General features: G+C 29.4%; 1 protein-coding gene across 1 annotated transcript; it reads left to right on the top strand.

Annotated features, from left to right (window-relative positions):
* Positions 1-3520: 3520 nt before the first annotated feature.
* Positions 3521-19021, top strand: LOC100162172 (BTB/POZ domain-containing protein kctd15). The gene is made up of 5 exons (XM_001949805.5): positions 3521-3752; positions 13085-13180; positions 14557-14754; positions 15617-15822; positions 18199-19021. Exons 2-5 carry the CDS (start codon positions 13119-13121, stop codon positions 18639-18641), a joined length of 909 nt encoding a protein of 302 aa, XP_001949840.1. The 5' UTR covers positions 3521-3752; positions 13085-13118; the 3' UTR covers positions 18642-19021.
* Positions 19022-20857: the final 1836 nt, after the last annotated feature.

Here is a 20857-nt window from a genome sequence, read left to right as displayed (position 1 = left end):
TTTCAATTGCTCATAACTTATTGAATAATGTGAGTATAAACGTAAAACCTATACCATTATCCTTAGAATTGAACATTCTTTCAAATAAAAAAAACTTATTTTTTGTGTTGTGTGATCCTTTGTTTATCACTATTATAGAAACGAATAAAAAATTGTAATATTATAATATTAATTCAAATTACATGATAAAATAAATAATAACAATACAAAATATCCAGACTAACAAACCGTCTCGCCTCAGAATCGTTTTTCTTATACAATGATATTATATCATTGGATTCAAGTCTAATACAATCCATTATACAATGACCCACTTGTAATCTACTGTACAGCAGAGCGACATCCACTTCCCTGAATTTTAAATTTTTTTGTTTATAAATAATTGTCATTATTGGTTACAGGTTAAATAATAGAAATAGTAAACAATATTGTATACACCATTACACAGAATATTAGATAACGAATTAAACTAAGTTTGAATCATAATATACAGTTAGCATTTCTAACGGCAAATGAAGTGCAAGTGGTCAGTTAGTTAATAACTTAATGTAGGTATATAATATAATGTTATATTAGTGTAGGTACTCGATATCGTTTAATTGTATATTCTCGTTACGACGTTACTCGTTAGTCGTCATTTTAAATTTTCGTGTTGTACTCCAGTACGTACTACGTAGGTAGGTACGTGGTTTTCCGATAGACTCTAAGGTTCACTATATTTTATAATTCTAATTTGGTTGATTTCTTATCCTATATTTTTGATGACTGTCGTGTTCGGAGTAATTATTTCAATGTTTGTTGCTGTGAATCATTTTAAAACGGAAAGAAGGGTCCAGTACAACAACCGGGTATGTCAACTTTTGGACAATTTTCAGGAGAAGAAATAAACGTTTAAATTCTTTAATATTTGTTATACACTTTATGTTTATATAGAAAACATGTAACAGTCTATTTTCTTTATTGATTTTATGTATTCAAATTACAATTATAATAACACAAAAAATGTTATGATCTATAAACAGGATAAATTTATGGACTTGCCAGATTTCTTGCTCATAAAATTGATTTTTATAATTTTTGGTCAAATTAGTTTCGGTGCAAAAACCTTGTATGTCTGGACAATAAGGACATACCAGGTTCTTGCACTGAATGTAATAACCTGGTAAGTCCATTTTTGCTTATGTCTCCGTATCTAATAATCGGACATACCAGTTTGTTACACCGAAATGTGTAAATTTATTTCCTCATAAAAAAACCACGATAAAAATTTTTTTTGTAAAAGTGGACATGCCAGGTTGTTGCACTGGGCCCTTCGATTCTTTTCAACATTACGACGGCAGTGGCGCAACTACGAGGGTGCTTAAGCACCCCTCTCCCCACTTAACTTTAAGGACCACCATATCACATGTCGTTGTAATTTCAAATATCTATATTTTTAATACTTATTGTAATTTTACTTTTAAGAATTTTTTCTCATCTTGCATTCTGATTAGATATATATTATTATTGTATTATAATCTTAATTCTTAATTAACAAAATGTAAATTTATAATTATTTTAGTAATTGTTTTAAGAGATTTGTTGGGAGTTATAGACATATCACATATACTCAGTACAGTACTTCAAATTACAACCCAAAACGGCTACATTCAGGAATACCGAAATTATTATTAATATTATAGTGTCATTAAGACATTTAATCATTTAAAAATATGAGAACAGATACGGAATTTTTAGAACTATGGTTAAAAATCGTTCTGATTATCGCCGAGGCAAGGCGAATGTGCTGCCTATCTTGAAATATAAATATATGCTACGTGACAATCGCAGAAATTTCTAATTTGAAAATATAAAATAACATTTTGTAGCTTCATATTGGTACCTATACGTATACTCGATCTAAAATTATTAATATTACATTTTCCATATTCTATAAAATTTTGATTTATTTAATCAAACAGTAGTTTGTACGTATACATAGCACATTTTGTAAGCAGATAAGTATACTGAAAATATCAATTGTATTTTTTATTAACATTCCCAATATATTTGGTAATTTTTTAAGATATTTTGAATTTTTGAATTAATAAATATGTGTGAATTTAACAATAATTGTTGTTTAACAACAAATTGTGAATAATAGTATAATCTAAATATTGATAGTATTGAATATTGGGGTTTGAGGTCTTGTGGAGGGCTGAGCCCCCCACGACTATGTGAGTGATAATAGTGATTCATAATTTTAGCACCCCAAATATTTTAACTCTAGTTGCACCACTGTATGACGGCTTAAAATATGGTTGAGTACTTGAGTACCTACAAACAAGTATCTAACTGAAAAAAAATGTCTGGGGTCCAACATTTTTTTTAGATTCTGACCGGAGCGATGAATGTATTGATTTTACAATATTGTGTGTTAATGTTTTTATTCATTTTTTTTTCACCGTTTGGGACAGTAAAACCGCTTCAATTTTCGTCAAAAATATCTTGTTTGGTGGGAAAGTGAATGTTCAACTTTTATATCTAAGGATTGAACATTTAAAACAATTAAGGCTCCACGTAAATAGTATATATTATATAAATTACTTTATGCACAATAATATCATTGGCTGACTGACCTTCTTCGCTCAGAATCGTTTTTCTTATACAATTTTATATTATCATTGCATTCAAATTTAACACAATCCATTACAGTGACCAACTTGTAACATACAGCAGAGCGACACTCACTTGCCCACCTTTTTTAATATGGATACTGAACACTTATTATTTTTACGTCTAGTTTTAGTTTTGCTTTCATGCATATTCACCGGGACATTTCTTTAGATATAGATCGATTTTCAAAAAATAAGAATCAAAATTTAGATTTTCTATTGTAATTTGTAGGTAGTTGTTCATATTTTTTATCTTTTGACATTTGTACTTTTTGAATAATCTTTACACTTATTACTTTTAAAATTAAAACACCTGTAAGCTTGACAAAAAAAAAAGTTTAGTCTAATAGATCATAGATGCTCTAAAGTTAATATTTTTTTGTACACAGATTCTTACAATTTCCACAATGACAATGGTACTGAATAGGTACTGATTTTGAAGCATTTGAATATATTTCTATATTAGTATATTACAAGTATCTTAAGATATCGAAAAAAAATGTGTGATGCTTATGCTACCCCCCCCCCCTTCATCAACCAATCAAACCCTAATGTCGCAGCACGCGAGTCAAGTCGCAAACTCGCAATCGAACGCAAAATTGGAGAGAGTATGGTATCTCACTTTCTCAAAAGTATGAACCATGGTCCATGGCACCTTTAATCCTTATTAAGTAAATACACGGTCATAAAAGATTTTAAATGCACAATATTCTATTATAATGTCGACAATGTTGTAAATGGTACATGAGTACGTTTTAGTAAAGTACATGACACGCTTTATAATTTGCTCAGTGGCTACACTGAAAACACCAGATGGCGCGGTTCTAGCTTGCCGTGGCGGTCTTCTGTAATCTGTGCGTGCTGTTCACTGGTTCAGTACCTAGTTACTCGGGATAACTACAATACGGGCGTTTTCTGTTACCAAATCACTGACCATATTATTCCCGAAATAAATCGTTTGAATGCTTTTTTAGGCAATGTGTTTGTGTTAAAATATTTAATCAATTAATCTTTTTAATTCTTACAAGTCACATTTATTTTCATTCTTTTGTTGTGTCTAAAAGAAATCATCCTGGAGTCCGGACCGATTATTAAAAGGTAGCTAATTAAGAATTGTACGATAACAGTATTATTTATAATTTCAACATAAATAATTATTACACTACAGCATTCAAGTTCTCGAGTAAAATCTAATTCTAAAAATAATGCATGTTTTTTTAATAAATATATGTTTCGTTGTACAGTTATACCTAATATAATTCGTTCTCAAGAATAAAGAATATGATAGATAAACGACTATATTAAATTTAACAAAAAAAGGTTAGGATCACTTTAGGATATAGGTCTAAAATGTAATGCAATAGTAACCGTAAAGCATTAAGAAAATGAAGAATTATAGTTTTATGTTTTAAATGTATTGGTGTGCCAAAAATAAATAGTATGCTTTGTCATAGGTGTAATTTTGAGAGGGCTTGAGTGGTCTCCCCCAGTAATTCATGGTCATAAGACTGAAAAAGTTTTTTATTGAAATTTCTCCCGTGGACTAAGTTATTAAGACCGTTATTATTTAAACAATAATGATTACAAAATATATTTATCTCCTAAATATAGTTTACATTAAATATTATAAAACATAAAAATATGTGCAAGAAATAACAGATATGTATACCTATAGGCTATATGTATTATAATATCTTGAATTTTTGTAGGTATCTAGTCGGTAGGTACTTTACAAATTATACCTAATATAATATAATAATAATAATCTTATATTCTTATCAGAATATTGAGAATCTTATAATTTAATATTTTATTGTTATTTATGAGATAATTTGGTTATACACTGCTTCTGTGCTACAGGATACCAATACCTTACAAATAGTGATTATATTTAAAATATAAATATTATAATATTATATTATGTTTAATTTATTCCTTGTTAACCTCTTCATGCACGAAGTATCATATGATACCCTACTGTTATCACTTATGAAAATAATTTCATAAAATCGTATAAAATTGAGAATTATTGTCATAACCTAAATGATTACACGATAATATTCGTAACGTTTCGTATAACGTTCCAAACATCAGATCAACACTGAGCTATGATTTCTCGATTTAATACAATTTTTTTAATTTTCTGTTATCAGTTGTTATCAGTGGTCTTATCAATTTAATTCGTGCATGAAGAGGTTAATTAAAAAGTTATTAGTGAGACATTTAGAAATTGTATAGCTGTTGGATCGATGAATAAAATATCGGGAATCTCGGATAAAAATGTATTAGTAAATTAAAATATTCGAAAAAATTAGTTTGAAAAATTATTTTTTTTGCTCATGGCTCATCTATTTTATGACAGAAACTTTTCATAAATTCTGTTAGTTGTTATGAACTTTATAAAAGTTCTCGAGTTGTTATTAAAACAATTCACCGCAGAATTCCCTATTTTTATTTTCTAATAGATATCCGTCAGTCTTAGTCCTCAATATATATAGGTTAAATCGTTATTGCCGCTCTTTAAAAAAAACCTCTAAACTCGTGAGTAATAATAATCTATATATTTAATAGTTGGCGATAATGCGACATCGTTTTGTATAGAAACTTTATGAAAATGAGACACCAAGTGATCACTGCAATTGGTCGGTGTTGCGTGCATGTGTCCGTCGTCGTGATCGTCGGCGTGTAAATTTACATGCATAATGATGTGATGTATTACCCATTATTATTATTATTATTATTATATGATTCTGGATTCGTCGAAGGCGCCGTGAGTGCACCCACACATATATAGTATAATGTATGTGAGCGCGCGCGCGTATCTATTTACAAATTAACAATCACATATAATGTCATACATTAGCGGACATTATGGAGGAATAGGTAAAATTATCGAAGTAGGTACAACATGTGCATATATTATATTATATATTATAATTATTATTTTTATTATTAAATTACTATTGAGTGAGAACCGTTGGATGGCGAGGACGATATATCGTATAATGTATTTATACTGTATAATATAGTGTATTCGTATATAAATTATTTTTATTTTTTTGTATAGGTACAATATAAGGACCTTATGGAAAGAATTTCTGTCATTGACAAAATGAAATGAATATGATATATTATGTTAGATTTTAGGTATGATTTACGCACACAGGTACAAACACAAATAAAATCGTAAAAAATAAACCACTCGAACGGTCTCGCGGTCTTGCGCCCGTAAGCCCTTTGCCCGTGTGTGAGCGTACCGAGTACTGAGTATTTGTGTATATATATGCATCATCATGTATGTATCAATATTCGTACTTAAACGTGTGTGTTTGTGTGTTTGTGTGTGTGTGTGTGTGTGTGTGTGTGTGCGCGCGCGCGCGGCGCGTTCGTGTATATACACACTGGAGGCGAAAATCATTACGTGCACATGTTTATTATTTTTATATTTTTTCCCTCGGAATATCGCCCGTAGGTGTATGGTTTTTATTTTATGTTTTTGTGCGCGTTTGATGTGCCGTGACATGAGGTCGTACGCGACCCGGGGCGACAATCGTGCTGGTGCCCGGGGCCGACCGCGCGCTCCGGTGCCTCCCCCCCTCACCGACAACCGACCACCGCTTACTGCTATACACACTGCCGCACGGCCGTTTCCCCCCCGGGCAGGGATGACCGGACCTATGTGTATGTGTGAGTGTTTGTGTCTGTTTCCATAATAGATATATATACCTACGTTAACGCATATATTTATACAGCCATATAGGTATATGCGCGCAAGAGTCTGTGTGTGTGTAATATTCATCTCGACTAAATAATATATATATATATTATATATGGTTATGGGTACACGCGGTGCTCTTCTACGCGTACCCATACATAATATTGTGCGGCGGCGGGTACTCGTGCCATACGCCCGGAGTGGTCACGGCCCGCGTATATTCGTTTCCCACGTGTTTTTCGTAATATTATTATCATTATCATTATATTAATATTATATATATATATATATATATGTATATAATATGTACGGTACACCACCTCGGCGGGATTGTTCCCACGAGCCCCTTCGCCCTCGTCGTCGCGCGCGCGAGATCGTCCGACATACGCCGTTCACACTATATACGTAGGTATAATAATATACAGATACCTATTTGAATATCGCCTTCGATATTATATTATATTATGATATTATTATGTTTAGGTACATTAGCATTTATAACTGTGACGATAACGGACTGGGGCGTTTAAGCAATGCAATATTATTGTTATTATTGTTTTTGTTGATAATATTATTTTATATGTTCGAGATAATGTTAGACAGGTACCTAAACGTTCTAAACGGCTATACTTATATATGGCTTTATACGCAAAGATATATCTAATTATCTAAATGCGAAATGAAACATGATTAATTTATTTATGAACGTTTTAACTTTTAATACGAAAAACTGAAAAATAAAAAATGTTATTACTTATACGTATATAGTATGTACCCGGGTATATACTATATAATATAGTTAACAACAGTAATTTCATTTTAATCTCAGTTTCACGTGAATTTAAAATATACATTGGAAATTCGAATATAATCTTGTTTAGAGATGGCAAAAAAAAATTAATAGTTAAATTATAATTATGAAATATCAATATAATATATCATAGCAAAACTTATTTGTTTGAAAAGTCCGCATCTATGATACATACAATATACCTACATATTCAGATATCCTACAGGCCAATATAGTTTTGTAATTTTTGTATACATTTTAGTAGGTATGAATATACCTAAGACTGATGTTTTTGACTTATAACTTATAACCCAATGAATCATGACGTATACATATAATATTGTGTTCACATTTATATTTATATTTCTAGGCTTTTTTTCCTTGGACTTTTTTTTCGCCTACCATCCTATAAGTTAGGTTCAAATAAAAACTGTAAAATTCATCTTTTCGTAATTAAATAAATTAAAGCCATAATTTCATATCATATAACTTGATAAACTATTTATACTTAAACATTTACTGCTGTACGTGGTGTGACTGTAGGTTAGCGTAGGTACCTATACTATTGTAGTACGACACGCAGTGGCGGGGGGGGGGGGGCTTGAAAATTAGTTACAATTTTATTTTTATTTTGTCCAGTCTAATAATTTCAGACGTTTATTTGAGGTATTTTAAATGTTTGTAACTTATCAACTTTCCTGGTAGAAAAAAATGCTCTGATCATAAGCTTTGATGTCCTATGTATGTTTTTGGAAGCAAATTGGATCTAGTTGGTACTTTTAGGAGGTCGAAATTGAAAATGCTCAGTGCTTATTAAAATAATTGAAGAGAAAAAAATGAAAATTTATTAAAATTGTTTGGTAACCAGCTTGGTTATACCGTCCTCACTTGTATGTATTTGATTAATTAAATTTTTTTTTTCTATAAATGTCAATACAATTTATTTATCCGGTCAAAAAGCTTAAAAATATAATACGTGAGTTTTTATTATAGCTAAAATATTAACGATACATAGGTTAGGTTAAGTCAGGTATCATGGTTATTTATTATAAGCATTTAAAGTTCAAATTTCGTCAAAACCACAGTTAATTTGTAGTTAAAAACTTATAAAATATTAAATGTGTATACTGTATACTGTATAGCTAAGGCTAGACAATTTAATACAAGGTCTATCATACAAGTAGTTCATACTTTTACCGAAAAATTACAGATATTTTATGAAAATTGGTATGCAAATACCATGTTTTTTCAAAAATTAATTCATTCTGGTACCTAAGACATATATCAAATTTACGTCTTGCTTACTATATTTGACAGTTGAAACTTGATAAATATTATTTTTTTAAAGTAATAATAATACGGGCAATGGGGCACTACCAACACAGAACTATTTGAACTTTTTATAGCAAACATTTTATATGCGTAACTGCGTGTAAGGTGTCAGTATCCACATTATAATTGTAGAACTTGCCGAAAGGGTACGTGCCCCTTTCCGGTCATGTTTGATTAGGCATGTGCAGTGAAATTTAAAATGAGGATAAAAATAATAAAATATTCAGTTTTCAAGGAAATGTAATTTATAAAATATATTTAAAAATCAACTATGGTAGTATTGATTTATAGGTCATAGGTGTAATAGATAATAGTTTGATATCAAATGTTGAATTTATGCCCGATTTATATACAACCAGTGGCGTAACTAGGTATTAGTTTAGGTTATATATCACCCCCCAAAGGCCCAAAACCTTTTTTTTCTACGTTACACATTTTTAGTACAATAATACATACGTTAGAAGTTCACACTTGAGCATTACAGTTAGATTACGGCTTTATATTACACCTAAATACTCCAGTGTGTACCCACCTAAAGTATACTTACATTTGACTTATGGTATGCAATATTACAATTTTTTTTTTTTATTAATCAGTCATCGTTGTTTTCTTGGTAAAATTATATTTTTATCAATTTGAATGCTGATAAAAATATTGAATTCAGCTGTAGTTTGGAGACCTATCTTTATACAACCGTAGTTATGGTAGATATAGTATCACACTAGGTATCTCATTGGTATCAATGATTAAATTATGGTTTATAGTTATTAGCAACAAAATATTTTAATATGTATCTATGATCTGTTTTCATTTTTTTTTTCACTTTTGTATTGTGTTAATTGTTTATTATAACTTATTAAGTACGAATGTTCTACTTGTGATTAGTGATTAATACTCATATTAACCACTAAACTAAGGTCCTAGTTACGCCACTATCATAGGCGTAAGGTGATCAAATATATTGGGATGGAGAGCTTCAAAACAATTAATAATAATAAAAAAAGCAACACCATAAACTTAATGAAATACAAATAATTCTGGGGGCTAATATTCACACTGGCTTAGCCCCCCCCAGGCCACTTCATACAACCATACAACTGACAGTTACTCAACGGAGCATATTTTTTATGCCCGGTGTTTATCTTCGATTACCTACCCGGTGAAAAGGGCATCCAGTGCCTAAGCGGGAATTAATAAAGTTGAATAATGTATATTTTTAATTCGATATAATATGTTATATTATGTATATTCCGATATAGGGTAACTTCCGGAGTTCCCCGAGGAGATCATCTTTCTCCTCTTCTTTTTAACTTGTTTATTAATGATGTGGTATCTTCCATCACTCATTCAAATATACTTTTATTCGCCGATGATGCAAACATTTATAAATCAATTTCATCCCTAGATGATAATTTACTCCTACAAAAAGATTTAACTGCATGTAATGAGTGGTGCATTTCTAATGGTCTCTCACTCAACATCAATAAATGTCAAATTTTAATATATTCAAATAAGCGTAATGCACTCTATTATAATTATTCCATTTCAGACAATAGTTTAGAACGTACACATGTCATAAAGGACTTAGGAATAACTTTCAATACAAAACTATTATTTAACATACATATATTAGCAATTAAAAAAAGCCCTATCAGTTTTTGGTATGATAAAACAAAATTGCTCAAAATTCCATTGAATGATCCATTCACTTTCAAATGCCGATATATGACTCTTATCCGCTCAAATCTTGAATATGCTCCTATAATTTGGGAAAACGACAGTGTTGGACATAGTGATCAACTTGAAAAAATACAAAACAAAGTCTTACGGTTCATATATGCATTAAATCTAATATACCAAGAACCCCCCATCAGGATACGAACATATTTTAAATATTTTACACTTAGAGTCACTAAAAACTCGTAGAATTAATAATTATTACAACTTTCTTTTTAAGTTATTAAACAACGAGATTAATGATGCATTTTTACTTAAACCAAATACATTTTAAAACCAATACTCATAATTTACGCAATAATGATTTATTTTATATACCACATTTCTCTCAGAATTACATGTTAAGTGATCCCTTAAATATTTTAATGTCTTGCGAAAATAATCATATTTTTAATACACTATTTAAATAATGTAATCTACCTATGATTGTTATTTAATTTTCTATAATATAATTTTGTATCACACTCCACTCTGTCTCCCACCTTTCAGGTTTTATATTATATTTGTACTCTTATTATTATTGTATTATTATATTCCTTGTATTAATTTTACTACTATATCGAATTATTCAAAAATGTATTAACTATCAAATATTATTATTATCGTTATTATATATTGTAAATTAGACATTGTCCGTATAAATAAAATAAATAAATAATTATATACACTAAGAGCACTAGTTGTGATTCTTCCTAGGCTGAACAACTGATTTTGGTGAAAAACTGTGCTCATCACTATGGAGACCAAAATTCTACTTATATGGTGTTGAGTAACCTGTATATCTTAAATATTGGTGAGTAGTGATTAGTACCTATGTATAATTTGTTTTAGTGCCAACACGAGATACTATAAATAGAAAAATAAAATACCTCAACAATCTTGATTAAAAATACGTTTTGTTATAGGTTGTGGCTTTAATATAATATTATTATTTAGACCTACACTTTAAGTTGTAGGTATTCTTGGACATAAGCATAATAATTAAATTTAATAACGTATACCTACAATTAATAATAAATATTTGTATAGATAAACTATAGTATTTTTTAGTTATTATATCTAAATAAAATATTATTCCTAACCAAATTACTTAAATTGTTTTTGTTGTTACCTACTTATAGAATAATTAAACATTTAAACACCTACTTAATTTTAGAAGTAATTTAATATTGATTATTTAATTTTACAAGATAATCTAACCTTTAGAGTCTTTAGATTTGAGAGTATACATGCCATTTTCTTATGATGTTTTAGTTACATAACATATACAAACGGAACCACTTTACTACTGGCACTGGTTTACGTATTAATCTCTCCATCTATATGCAGTGTAAAAATGGAGAGAAAAAAGTAGATTTTGGTATGGTCGCGTTTTGTTTATTTTTTATTATGTTTAATGTCACGTGCCTTCCGTCCGGTACAACTGGTATCATCATCAACAGGTAGGTCCGGATAATATGAAGAAGCGAAACAAATATCATTGACCTTTATTATGACGCTTTCACAGACCATAGACAGGTGCCTTATTTTTACTTCGTTCTGGAATATCAAGATGTCGCATTTTCTCTTACAATGTTTTCACAAAACGATTTCTTTTGTAATGAATATACTGGTTTGGCTACATTTAGAATACTTTACCAAAATTATTGGTGACCAGTGACAAAATTCAAACAAAGATCATTAACATATTAACATATTATATGTTTTATATGTATACTTTCTTTAAAAGCATATATATGTTTATATGCATTACGCATATAGTTAGACACGTTGACACATATATTACGTAGGTATAATATATTATATATGAATTGTTTACAAACGTGGTATATGGCAAATAAGAAAGCATCGCACTTTATATATTATCTTCAATCTCTGGAAATTGTGTATTGTATAATGCACCTATAGTGTTTATTTGACGATGTTAACACAAAATCATAAATCACAAGTTTACCACGGTAAAGCATGCATTAAATATCCAATGACTATACATATGTGTATACAAATCTGGTTTGGAAAAATTATACAGACCAGTGTTACTGCCAAATTAATCTACGATGTCTGAGTGAGATATTAATCTATATATAATAAACTAATAACTATATATATTCATAATAATATGTGAATGTTACCCTCTCGCCCAAATGACATTTTTATATTATTTATTTCATAATATAACAGTTGGATTATCGTTTTCAGTTATACATTAAGCGTGGTCCACGTATGTATTACATGTTTCATGTATAATATGTTTTATGTGTTAGTATATACTGTATAGTTTACTACTATTCTATAATTTTACCACTTTTCCGTCATATCGTGAGGGATTTTTAGTGTACAGACCAGAACCATCTTCAGCGCTATATACGACGCCCACGAAATTGTCGACCCACTATAGATAAATAGCTGTATTATACGATAAGGAGCAGTTGGCTCAATCCGAATAGAAAATTTAAACACCATACGATAATAAACAACAATGATCCAGCTGACTTTAAACCAGTGGGTGAATACTTCTTCATAATATAATTTTGAAATACATTTTAATCAGTTTACCCGACTGTAATGCACAAACATAAAGATATTTTTACATGGTTAAAATTAAATTGTTTAGTATAATAATTTTAATACTACACTCAAAAAATCAAAATAATATACATACAATATTTATTTTGTATTTATCAGAATTTATTGTTACTTTCGACTATATTGGTTTTTTGTTGTTAATTGTATTAATTAATAATTCATATAATAATATGTGATATATCATGTATGCACCTATAATATGGTATACAATTATACATGTAACACTCATAGACAGTAAAGGAGTTTCAATTTTTTTTTTTATAATTTTAGACGAAAGTGTGAAGTGGTTCGAGATGCGGACGGAATGGAGCCTAAAGATCTCACTTCATCCAGATCCTTATACACAAGTGCACAGATCAAAATCAGGTTCGTATTTATTTAATAGAAATATATTATGTTCATGATAAATATAATGTATTGAAATATAGAAGCTTCTATAATTAATGCCATCACGATGATGAAATTTTTAGTTGAATTTACTTTGGCTGTGTATTAATAGTTAATTATGGTGATATCTTATTGCTTTTCGGTCAATACTTAATACACATTTACATATATTGACCACTTATCTATGTACAATAATACAAAACACCTATAAATATTAGAATAAGCTTAAAAAAATAAAATACTACATGGATGACTGTAATTTAAATAACTGTACGATTATAAGTTATAGATGTCCTTTTTAATTATTTATTCTAAGTATAATATTTTTTATGTAGGTAGATACTTACTGTTATAATGTTTATTTTTCAATTTTTGATGAACAGTAACAAAACCATTTTGAAATATTCAGTTTTAAACGTTGAAATATAAAAATACTGCACATTATACTTAGTTTATAATCCATAAAAAAGTAACACTAAGTCAATGGTAAAGTTTCAACCCTTCATCCCAGTCATTAATATAAATAACATATTACAGAAACTAGTAAATAAACAACTTATTCATTCAATAGCCTTTTTACTCAGAAATAATAAATATTTATAGTAATAGTATGTATACTATAGACTCTCTAATAAATATATGGTAAGTTGTAACATACACGCATATATTTTTCTGTTCTTTAAATTTTAAAGTATTTTTTTGAGTGTTAAAATTATGAATTTCAAAAAAAAAAATTATAAACTTGTAATTTAAATTTTTGATTTTAAATATACCTATCGCTCTAGAGTACCTATTTACTTTTTACTTAATGTAATAAGATTATTTTTAAATAAATATGATAATATTTTAATTTATTGTTTTATAAAGTTTTTTAAATTTGACCTTTTGTTGATGAAGATGTAGTCAATCTTCGTTTTTATATTCACATTAACAAACCATAATGCTTACATTTATAGTCAACTTACCACCAACAACAATATTGTAAAACAATAAACTTATAGGAATAATATTTTTCTGTTATTTTAATTTATAATAAAATCCAAGTGATTGGATTTTCAATTTGCAGTATAAACTATAAAGTTATTTATTTTAAAAGTTTTATTCAAGTCCATATGCACTGTAAATATTATATACGATACTAAAATAGGCATACTTTTTAAATTAAAAAATAAATCATTTCAAATTAATTGGATTCATTCTTACCTATAATAGGTTTTGGTTAGGTATAAGTATATCTACCTACCGATAGTTTGAAAATGTTGTATATTTTGATTGCTTTCTTATATCTTATGTATAGATTTTTTTTTCCTTATTCCATTATTATATTATTGGATTATTATTTGTATTGCTCGTAGTAATTCTCCGGCTACATCTCCTACCGTATCACACAATAGCAATTCGCCATCACCAACACCGGTAGTGCCTACTACCGGTTACAACCACAAAATCATTGCGGGCATACCATGTGTGGCAGCCGCGTCTAAGTATACTGCTCCCGTCCATATAGACGTCGGTGGCACCATATATACGTCCTCACTGGATACTCTAACAAAGTTAGTTTAATGTGATATGTTTGTTGTTATATTTATTTATTTTTTATTTATTGTTATTATATCATCCCAAATGGGTAAATAGTACAGTACAAAGACAAGAAGAAATTTATATATATTAAATACAGAATAGCTAATTAGGTTTAGTTATTCAATATAATTTTTTTAGATTTAATTAATGCATCAAAAAATACATACAAATTCGCATGCATACTTGAGTAAATTTGGGTTAGTTATCCAATGAAACCACTCTTTAATATACCCATTTGCGTAAGGCCACGGAGTAGACATGGGAAATAAGTAATAATAAAAATCGGTGATGAGAAGAGTGGGTTTCTGTTTCCTTTTTATTTTTATTTTTATTTTTTTTTTGGCTTACCTAACGATTGGTCCTTTCAGCGTTGCACGCCGTGCCATCGCCATTGGCGTTACACGAAAGCGCTACGCTTCACTAGTTACTCTCGCATAAAAGTCGTGCATTACTAGTCTCCGATATATTATACTATATCTACGTGGACTATAGCATTTTTCTATAAATATTATTGCCATGTTATTAAATGGCTATACAGGAATTTTACGGCATGGCACACACTCGAAGAAACTACAAAAAAACGAATTCGTTGTATTGTTACATACCTATATATTATATATTATGTATGTATTCTTTACAAGCGCTAATGCTATTATACTATGTTCAAGAAGTATGGAAATTATTACATTATTTTTTTTTTTTATTGAAATACACATTTTACCAATTTAATAGTGACATTATATACATGTTATTACATATTTTATGTAACTGACTCATTCATATTTATTAATACAACGTACCTACACAATTTATTTACAATTAATTAAATTTCAGGAATCCTGATTCAAAACTGGCTAAATTGTTTAATGGTAGTATACCCATAGTGTTAGACTCTCTTAAACAACACTATTTCATCGACAGGGATGGCAAGATGTTCAGGCATATTCTCAACTTTATGAGGAATTCGAAGCTTTCGCTACCCGATAATTTCACTGATATTGACCTATTGTTAGAAGAAGCTAGATACTTTGAAATCACTCGTAAGTAAATTTTGTAAATTTTGTAAACTTATATACTATTAATTATTATAATCAGTATATTATAAATTATTTCGTTACGGCCTAATAATTTATATTATAAAACTAATTACAGCCCTAATAAGTGTGTCATACCTTATTTGAATGCTTAATGAAACACGTTTTTTTGTTATCTTTAATGAGGTAATTGGGCACATAAGCAGTCAGTTTATTGTGCATTTAAGTAAGACACTATTATACCGATAATACCTACGTGCTGTTGTCTGACGACAAGGTTAAGAACGTACATTTTTGGTCGAAGGATATTGTGTGGCCGCGGTCTTTTCTACAGCCCCCGGGTGCGTGATACTTGTCTCAGTATCGAGCTATCATACTATTTATTTTAAATCCGTTTTTGTCCCATCACCATTATTATATTCATAACATTCGTAATTCGTGCAATATGGGCTGAAATATGGACATCATTAGACAAATTAAAATATTTTGTAATAATAATCGATCATGATTCACGGTTTTGGTATTTTTCCGGAGGCTATCTAATGATGCTGAGAACATTTGAAAATAAAAATAATGTTACGTGACAGCAGTATAATATTAAACTACCTACTTTTATATTCAACTTAAGATAATTAAAAGCAAAATTACTTCAATATATTGCTAAATGTATTAGTTATAAAAAAAAGTATACATATTAATATTTTTAGACCTATACAGCTTATCTATGTAATATCAGAGATATTGAAATATAATTTGCTATACAAGATAAAAAGAACAATTCGCATTTAGGTTTAATTTCTTATAATATGTAATGGCAACTTAAGGAAAAAAATGTGGCAAGTGGGTGTTGCTCTGCTGTACAGAAGGTTACAAGTAGGCCACTGTAATGGATAATGTTAAATTTGAATTCAATTATATAATATCATATATAAGAAAAACGATTCTGTGCGAAAACGGTCAGTTAGCCCATGATATTACTAAGTATATTTGATGATTTTATTGTGAATAATGTGATTTATATATAACCTATTTACGTGGAACCTTGTTTTAAATTTTCAATCCTTAACTATAAAAGTTGAACATTTATAAATTTTTAACTACAAAATAATTATTAAATTTTAAATTTGATAAAATTTGAACTTTAAATAATTATAAAAAAAATGTGTGTATTTTTAATATTTTTCAATTGCTATTGTAACAATATATCAGGAGCCTTGTATGAAATTTTCACGCTTTTTGGCCCAACAAATAAAATTTTATTGGTATTTACAGAAAAAAAACTAAAAAAATTAAAATTTGAAATGGTCAGTAAAAAGCTCAAAAAGAGTCAAGTAATTTTCAAATTTGTATGGTGTATAGAAAATGCTAATATAAACATTTAGTGAAATTTTAAAGGATCTACAGTCATTCGTTTTTTAATTACAACAAAATAAGAAAATCGTTACATGAGAAATCGAGTGAATATCAAATGTTGTAAAAATATGAATTTCAAACGCTCATAAAAATTTAATTTGATTTTCTTGTAGACATTTTTTTTTTGATTAAGGTAGACAAACTTATGAGGAATCTTTTATTGCATTTTAAAATATCAGTATTAAAAAGAAAATTTTTCATGAATTTCTAACTTAAAACGTAAATTTTTAAAATAATTTGCAAATTGTCGTCATTTTACCTAACCTTTCTGCAGAGGGAAAATATCTAGTAACGTTCTACTTTTTACTATACACCCGATTAAAGGGATTTAAAAGTACAGGTTCAACAAGGATTCTAAGTGATTTGCTCCCTCACCACCACATAATTTATTATTTTTCATTTTTGAACCGCCACATGAGGGAAATGACATTACCAATACGCGTCCCCTCGTGTAGCATCGTTGGCCATCAAAGAAAAAAACCAATATTATACATTATACATCTTTATTATTTGTCCAATATTGAAAAAATAATAAATATTAAATTAAATTAGTAAAAATACAGGCACCTATCATTAATAGAATCAAGGTTCGAAATATTGTTCTGAAAAACCATTTATCACGCGTAACGCCACGCGTTTGCAAGCAACAATGATAAACAGTGTACAATAAATAGGTACACAATATGTAAAATAGTAAATAGTAAATACCGAAATATGAGGTATACCTACGGGCTACGACCTACCTACTTATATTTATTATTTACGTGAATGGTTAAATATAAGGTTTAATAAATATAGACCTGCAGTGTAATACGGTACCTAAACCTGAGAATATTATATTATATACGTACCTACTTATGCAGTAATGCGTCTGTATGCTGTACGCATATTACGTGAAAAATAATGTTAATTGTTTATTTACCATGTCATAAATGTATAGTCATCAGTGTTATTGGTTTATTGTTCCAGCTATGTGTAAACAGTTAGAAAACTTGAAACGGGACCGGATGAAATGCAACCGGACAAATGGTTGGGACTCAAACGGCCCGAGCCGGTCCAACAGCAGCCTTTCCGGTACGAAAGACCAGTACGAATGCGTGTCCGTTCACGTGAGTCCGGACCTCGGGGAGCGGGTGATGTTGTCTGGTGACCACGCGGTCCTGGACGAGGTGTTCCCCGAAACGGGCCACTCAGCGTTGGAGCCTTCAGCCGGACGTCCGGCTGTGTCCTGGACGCCCGTGGACTCCAGACACCTGGTCCGGTTTCCGTTGAATGGATATTGTAAGCTCAACAGCGTGCAGGCCATCACCCGGTTGCTGAACGCCGGTTTCACGGTGGCCGCGAGCACGAGTGGCGGTGTACACGGCCAACAGTTTTCCGAGTACCTGTTCATCCGAAAAATGTCCAATTGACAACACGTGTTGGGTAAAATGTCAGCATCAGAACATAGTTTATAAATATAATATATAATATATCATAAAATGTACACGCGTTATACCATAAAAGTTTACGTTTATGTAATATGATTATGATATAAATAATGACGAAATTAGTTATTTAATTATAGATATGATATTAACTTTTTTTTAAGGCTGGTTTACATGTTAAAAATAAGTTTACTTTGGCTATTTTATAATAATATATTTAAATATATATGCCCGTTTTGTATAAAATTATATACGACTATTATTATATTTTGTTGGGTGTGAATTTCGCAATAAAAAAACGATACCTTACATACCTATTACAATACACTTAAGTCTATAGTCAATATAGTAGCAGTTAATTACTATATGATATCCGCCGAGAAATTAAAATTTGGTAATTGTGTCGTATAGTATGATTTACATTATATCCTCTTCCTCCTCCTCCTCCTCCTCCTCCTTCTCCTCCTCGTATAAATAATACCCGCCATCTGGAAATATTTTCAGCCTCAAAACGTAAAATAAATACGACTGAATTCATAACAAGCTAATTTATAAAACATGAATTAAATAGTACTGCAGAGTTCTCCAAAACCTACGTAATAATACCCGTTGTAAATATATATAGGTAAATAAATTATACTTACATATTACAATTGAGTTTCTCGATTTATTTTGTTGTAAATAAGTATGTGCAAATCATTTATTGTTATTATTATTTTTTTTTATAACGAATTCATAAGACTTCATGATTTTGAAAAGAAAGGCATGAAACCATTTAGAAATAAAAAAAAAATCATATACCTATTTTAGTTTCATTTCTTTTCAATATTACGGGGTTTGTCTTTAATTTTCACACAGACTTTACATAAATAAATTATTTGTTTACTGATGCGTTGTAGGTTAGTTTATCAAGCGAAAATATGGACATGTTTGCGTAGCCATCATAAATACGGAAAGGCGTAAAGTGCGATTATTTTTTATATATTTTTTATTCATGGGGTTTTTTCTACCCTTCACATAGACCATGATTTGCGATGAGGGAGGAATAAAAAAAATTCAACATGAAGTCACCACCTAGGTGGTCGGCTGTCATCGTATTTTTATTACAGCTGCTGGCTTGTAATTTGAAGGCCTGGTTTATATAATACACATACGTATATAGAGGTACATGTATAGGTATCATGCGTGATTATACCTATTATTTGTTTAAAGAATATATATTTGTCTATACGCATTTAAACAAAAGTGAAAATTCGTGATTAGTTGAATTCTAAAATTCAATGGAAAAAAACAAAATCGTATATTTCATATTTGGAGAGTTACTGGATGGAGATATTTGATGCATATATATACGCATATAATTAAAATTTATTTTGGAATACAACAATAAATATTATTGGTAATAAAAATAAAAATTGTATATGACGTTGGTATAATTCCTTGAAGTTTTTACTTTTTATATGAATTGTTGACTTTATCAAAAATTATTTACGTATTTTTATAATCTACTTCACCATTATTTCTCTTTTGTATACATATACGTTATTTATATATTATTATTTATTGTTTGTAAAATAATACTATTTCCTTGCTGTTACTATATGATTGTATCCATATATGGTTACATTTTTGTCAAAGGGCTGAGCCCGTAAAATAAAATAAATATAGTTTATACACAATACTTGTATGTATTAATGTATTATATTATAAACATGACCTGTATCGCTGATAATTGAACGGTGTTACTAAGTTATTTGAATCGTTTAGAGTAAAAAAAAAAATAATAATAATAAAAGTTATAAGTTTTGTAAATAATTTACAAATTATTACATATATTATGTTCTCAAACTTATTAAACGGATGTATGTATCTACATCGCGTAAACAATCTTATTTCCACTATAGGTATATTGATAAAAAGTAATCATAATACGTATGTATTTTAAAGGTCGTCTAACAATTTTTTTTTTTAGGCTGCACTTACCTATACAAGACAGAAGTATCAAGTATGCATATGCCGCTGCCGTGGACTGAACTATTTTTCCCGTGTGTTTCTATATTATTTCTTTCTCTGCAGTGCCTGAAGTAGTTTACAAACCCCTCCGGGCAACAGCGAGGTCATTCGTCGGTCTTATCATATATAATATCTATCTTATTATTCAATACAATATTATCCATAATGGTTTACAGTAAAACATTGTT

Source organism: Acyrthosiphon pisum, chromosome A2 (assembly GCF_005508785.2).
Source record: "Acyrthosiphon pisum isolate AL4f chromosome A2, pea_aphid_22Mar2018_4r6ur, whole genome shotgun sequence".
Lineage (NCBI taxonomy): Eukaryota > Metazoa > Arthropoda > Insecta > Hemiptera > Aphididae > Acyrthosiphon > Acyrthosiphon pisum.
Note: the sequence above shows the minus strand (reverse complement) of the source record. Positions and strands in the feature narration are given on the sequence as shown.

Coding starts and splice junctions, on each gene's coding strand:
- LOC100162172 (XM_001949805.5), top strand. CDS start 13,119: ATGGAGCCTAAAGATCTCACTTCATCCAGATCCTTATACACAAGTGCA. Junction 13,181..14,556: donor AGTGCACAGATCAAAATCAG/GTTCGTATTTAT, acceptor TATTGCTCGTAG/TAATTCTCCGGCTACATCTC. Junction 14,755..15,616: donor TCACTGGATACTCTAACAAA/GTTAGTTTAATG, acceptor ATTAAATTTCAG/GAATCCTGATTCAAAACTGG.